This window comes from Hylobates moloch, unplaced genomic scaffold, assembly GCF_009828535.3.
Source record: "Hylobates moloch isolate HMO894 unplaced genomic scaffold, HMol_V3 SCAFFOLD_3, whole genome shotgun sequence".
Lineage (NCBI taxonomy): Eukaryota > Metazoa > Chordata > Mammalia > Primates > Hylobatidae > Hylobates > Hylobates moloch.
Window position 1 is genome coordinate 117,614,905 of NW_026652278.1, and position 6,124 is coordinate 117,621,028.

The window sequence follows — 6,124 nt, forward strand, 5'->3', positions numbered from 1 at the left end:
GATACTGTGCAGTAATTTCTAGTAGTGTTAGATTCTTTCCTCAAATATATTGTTCTTTGCCTTTGCTTTCAGTTCAAAAACGGTAGCTTGGGGACAAAAAGCAAAACCTTAGAGTAGGAAAGGAAAAACTTCCCTTGATAAATATTCCAGGGAGTAGGAAGAAATGAGCCCAGTAAAGGCAGAATGCCATGGATACATGGTAAAGGGATTCCCAGGGATACCACAAGGAATTCCACAAGTATACGCTTCCTAAGGAAGATGACTGTGTTACATATTGAAGCATTTAATGCAATTTAATGAAAATAAGCAGATACTATATACTGAAATGCACATATGCGTTACAGATTGGAGCTTTTCATCAGTAACATAATAACTCCCATTAGGTTTCATAGACCTTTCCCAAACAGGCAGACAGACACATGTGATACTTGTGGAAAAAGATGGCTTTGCTTTTGTGAGATATGTAGTTGGATTAAGCTGATCAGAACAGAGGTTGTTCATTTTGTTTGTACTCAATAATTTCTGGCCTCTTGACAAACCTAATTTACTTTTTTTTAAAAAAATGGAAAAGTACCATAAATATATGAACTACATAATGTATGAATCTATTAGGAAAATTGGTCATTTTCTCCACGTATGTGTAATTTGTTTTGTTATATAACACATTTATCATATATTGTCTGGCTATTTACCCCACAAAAATAGGCATGTGAATTATGTTTGCACACAATCTCTAAAATATAACTATCCCTGATGTGCAAGTATTTTTGAACTCAGAGGACTGTGTTGTAATTAATACTGATGGAGAAACCAGAGTTAGAAATGTCTTTAGCAGACACTATAACACATTTCCAGCTTGGGCCTGGACTCACTGTAGGTGGCACTACACATGTGCAACACTGATTGAAAATAACTGAGCAGATTTAACACAATCATCTAGAGCAGGTATCAGCAAACTTTTTCTGTAATGGGACGGATAGTAAACATTGGGATTTGCAGGACATGTGCTCTCTGTACAACTCTTTAACTCTGCCACTACAGGCAAAAAGCAGCCACAGACAATGTGTAAATGAATGAATGTAGCTGTGTTCCAATAAAACTTTATTTAGATTTGGCTTATCAAGCCCTGATCTAAACATGGCAGTTTTAAAAAAAAATTGTGAGTTTGGAATGAATTTGTCCATAAATGTGAGTGTCCTTTTGGATTTACATTTATTTCTACTTACTTGATGTTGTTCTTTCCTTTCTTACATTTTAAATTGTTGATATGGCCACATGTTTTGTTTTAAAATGCAACTATTTTATTTTTTCTTCAAAATGAAAAAAAACTTAGGTTTTTTTGCAAGCAAAATGGGAAAAAAAAGGTATTATTTTTACTATAATTATTAAGCCATAGACATGTAAAATCCACAAAATGGATTGATGACTTTGGAAATGCAATATAATACCAAAGGTATAGGCTGTTTCAAACAGTCTGTACATACTGGGTTAAAACAAAAACCAAACCAAACCTTAATTCCACCAGCAATGAAACGTGTCTGTGACTTTGGTAGAAACATCATGACTTGCTCTAACATGGCAAGATCCACAAATCCTCTCTAGTGCTATGTGGAAATATCCCACCAGGTCCCCAAGTCCGGAGGTGAGGTGGAAGACTGGTTGCACCCAGTGCAAAGCATTTGCATCACTGGACCAACTTCCAAATCGATTTTTATAAATATGTACAAATAGACTAGGCGCAGTGGCTCACACCTGTAATCCCAGCACTTTGGGAGGCTGAGGAGGGCAGATCACGAGGTCAGGAGTTCGAGACAAGCCTGACCAACATAGTGAAACCCCATCTCTACTAAAAATAAAACAATTAGCTGGGTATGGTGGCACACACCTGTAATCCCAGCTACTCAGGAGGCTGAGGTAGGAGAATGGTTTGAACCCAGGAGGCGGAGGTTGCAGTGAGCTGTGATCACACCACTGCACTCTAGCCTGGGCGACAGAGTGAGACTCTGTCTCAAAATAAATAAATACATACATACATACATACATACATACAAATAAGTTACAGGCAGGTGAAATGCCTTTGGCTGGAATAACCCAACATTGCAAGATAATGTATTACTGAGTGTCCAGGCCCAGGCTGGATTCAACAGGCAAGGATTATAGTTCTCTCAGTCTCTCTCAGAAGACAAGAAACTGTGGCATTAGGTTTCAGCCAAAGCTGTCTTCTCAGGATAATATTTAGGATTGCTCTGACACAGTTTGTTGGGTCTGCCTTTGATAACAGTATAGCAAAACACTATTATCACCATCGTGAGGAGGAAGTAACTGGTATGCATGAGATGCAAATTTATTAATGAACAGTCATCATCTGGAGCAATAACTTATGCTTGGTATTAAAAGCATGATAGCCTTTTTCAATGGGCCTTTTCTAACACCAGAAAAGACTGTAATCTTGAGCGTATTCTGTGTTGGCCTTTCTGTCAGTTCTAAAGATCTTGCACCAGACTGTGGCATTGCTGTATGTGTCAGAAACACAGTGTGGTGACTGCACAGTGATGGGGAAAACACCCGGGGTGTCCATGATGGTCATGCCGGCTGTGAACACCATCTGCTCATGGTGACCATCAAGAGCACAGCTATCTGATGTCCAAGCTGCAGGCAGAGAAAAGGTAGTATTTATCTCTTCGTGGGCTTCTCTGTCGGAAAGTCCAATCTGATGACCTAAAATGACTGAATACAGATGAGTGATGCCATGAGAGTACCCTCCAAATAATTTGAGTGGGTCCAGGGTTAGGGTGATTTTGACCAAGATGTTAACTGGGCCTGAATCCTCCAGGGCCTGGGAAGACCTGGTAGATGCTCTGGAGATGCTCTGGCCTGCATGGTCATTATGCTTCCTAAAGCTTTGGTGTCATTTTTGAGATGGCTTAAGGTTTCATTTTCTGATGCACACAAGTCCAAATCACTAAACCATAGCGGAAAAGTATTCCAATCTTCTGCCATTTGTGGTGACTTAATCTCCTTGATTTTGAAGAAACAGTCCAGGGTTGGGAAAGCTATGCCATGGTGCCCACAGTGATCATAAAGACCACCAAGGAGGCTGACCGATGATGTATACCTTCAGATTCTCCAGGGGGTTGATGTTAAAAATTATTCTGATAAGCTCCACCCAAACTTGGCTGGCACCTGTGTGCCTGCAGGCCCAGCCAGCCAGCTGCTCAATGGTGTGCATCAGTCCCAGGGCCACTGGGCACCAGGCTCCCCAGTGTGCTGGGGGCAATGTCCTGCCGGGTCCATAGGGCCAAGGTGAGGACCAGAGACCAGCTGAGCTCCTGAAGCTGCAACATGGGGTCTGCTTGACTCCTGTAACCACATTTAAATATTCTTAAAAATTGCTCAATCTTGAACTTTCCCACAGAAATTCCTTTGTTGAATGTCTTTAATTAAATGTAGTGGATATAACCTGTTATATTTTAGAAAGTTTTAATAGAGGCTGACTAAGATGTATGCAGGACAAGATAAAGTTAAATTAAGTAAGGAATATGAGACATAGGGTTACAGTAGGATAGAAAATAGTAGGATAGAAAATTAAGATGTAATATGATGAGATGCACAAAAGACAGTTTATTAAATTCCATTCACGTGCTAGATGTAGATCACATTTTTATCTCAAAGCCTTCTAAACAGGTAATGTGAAAAAAGAAACATGATTTACATTAGAATGTTCAAAAGTTGAAATCTTATTTGTGCCACCAGCAAAGTACAATGTGGGATTCCTAATTCCAAGATATGGGAGAAATTTTTCTTGTGGTCTCCATCACTAAAAACAATAGTAATGTCCTTGCAATTTATAAAATCTTTGTAAAAGAAGATTTTTGGTAAACACGTTGGTTGCTTAGGGTACCTTAACTGAAACTTTTGGTTAAAATATTGGTTATATAATTGCTTCAATATTACTTTACAGTTGACCCTTGAAAAACATAGGGGTTAGAGATGCTGACCCTCTGCTCAGTTGAAAATTCATGAACAACTTTTGACTCCTCCAAACCTAATTACTAATAGTCTACTATTAACCAGAAGTCTTACTGATAACACAGTCGATTAACACATATGATGTGTATGTATTATATAATGTATTCTCACAAATTAAGTTAGAGAAAGGAAAATGGTGTTAAGAAAATCATAAGGAAGAGAAAATATATTTACTGTACAATAAGAGGAAAGAAATTGATCATCATAAAGGTCTTCGTCCTGGTTGTGTTCACACTGAATAGGCTGAGGAAGAGAAGGAAAAGAAAGCGTTGGTCTTGCTGTCTCACGGGTGGCAGAGGTGGATGAGGTGAAGGAGGTGGAAGAATAGGCAGGAGAATTAGGTATACTATGTGTAACCTTAAGGAAATACATTGTAATTTCTAACTTTTTTTCTTTTTCATTTCTCTAAAAATGTTTCTCATGGTACCAATACTCTTTACACCATTTTACTTTAGTTTTAGCACTCATATAGAAAAGTCCATGTTGTAAAAGAAGTCCAAAGCAGCCCTAAATAATCAGAACTCTCTGCCAAGTTGTCTAATGTCAATTTGTTTTCTGGTACTGCTTCTTCTATGACTTCTTTCTCATCACCTGGGACTGGGTTGGAAATACTGATCTCCATCAAGTTCCTTCTGTTCATACCTCCAGTGTGATGTTTATTAGCTCTTGAATTTCTGTAAGATCCACATCTTGAAACCCTTTCCTCCCTACTTTTTTAAAAAATATATCCAGAAGCTCTTTCATGATTTCCTTGATTGGCTATGTTGTAAATCTTGTGATGTCACAGAATTTTCTCCAGCAGAAATTTATTGCTTTGATCTTGATAAGTTTCATGACTTTTTCTATCACAATGATGACATCTTTGGTGGTATAATTTTCCAGGCTCATGGTCTCTCCATCGTGTTTCTCTTCCACAGCTTTGACAATCTTTTTTATAGAGTACCATTTATTATGAGCCTTAATAATCCTTATGACCCCTTGATCTAGAAGCTGAATAAGAGATATGTTTGGCGGCAACTAGACTTCTTTGATGCCTTTGGTGTTGAACTCATGGGGTTCTGAGTGGCCAAGGGTTTTTCTAATCAAAAGAATGCTAGAAGGCAGCTCTTTACTAGAAAGGTACCTTCTAGCCGGGAGGCTGAGGCAGGAGAATGGCGTGAACCCCGGGGGGTGGAGCCTGCAGTGAGCCGAGATCGCGCCACTGCACTCCAGCCTGGGCGACAGCGAGACTCTGGCTCAAAAAAAAAAAAAAAAAAGGTACCTTCTGGCATCAAGGACAAAGCATCAATTGAACCAATCCAGAAGAACGGCTCTTGTCCAGGTCTCTTTGTTGTAAAACTAAAAGACTAGTGGCTGGTGTTTTATCTTTCTCTTCAAGGCCTGGGGGTTTGCAGCTTTATACAAAAGGTTAGTCCTGATCATAAACTCAACTTCATTTACATAAAACAGTAGAGTTAACCTATCCCTTTCTGCCTTAAATCCTAGTGCTCACTTCTCTTCCTTATTAATATCCTTTAAGACATTTTTTTTCCAGAATAGGGTACTTTTGTCTACATTAAAATCCCCTTCAGTTCAATATCTTTTCTCCTCAATGCTTTTCTTTTTTTTTTTATTTTTTATTATGCTTTAAGTTTTAGGGTACATGTGCACAACTTGCAGGTTAGTTACATATGTATACATGTGCCATGTTGGTGTGCTGCACCCATTAATTCGCCATTTAACATTAGGTATTATCTCCTAATGCTATCCCTGCCCCCTCCCCCTACCCCACAACAGGCCCCAGTGTGTGATGTTCCCCTTCCTGTGTCCATGTGTTCTCATTGTTCAATTCCTCAGGGATCTAGAACTAGAAATGCTTGTCTTAATGGGAATTCATCTGCTATCTCTTGGTCAATAGAAAGTGCTTCTCCTTTTGATACTTTTTAAGCCAAACTTCTTTCTAAAACTATTAAATCATTCTTTGCTGGCATTAAATCCAGCTTTAGAGTCTACACTTTCCTTTTGCTTTGTCATAAAATGACTTCGTTTTTTATCAAATCATGTTAGAGTCTACCTAGGCTTTAACCATATTAAAGTCTAAAGACTCTATCTTATT

General features: G+C 38.7%; 1 protein-coding gene across 1 annotated transcript; it reads right to left on the bottom strand.

Moving 5' to 3' along the window:
- Positions 1-2,198: 2,198 nt before the first annotated feature.
- LOC116481107 (transmembrane protein 248) lies at positions 2,199-3,229 on the bottom strand. The gene is given in 5 exon segments (XM_032173791.2): positions 2,199-2,380; positions 2,383-2,878; positions 2,881-3,059; positions 3,062-3,091; positions 3,094-3,229. Coding segments are annotated over 5 exon segments (1,023 nt in total).
- Between the last annotated feature and the right edge of the window lie 2,895 nt (positions 3,230-6,124).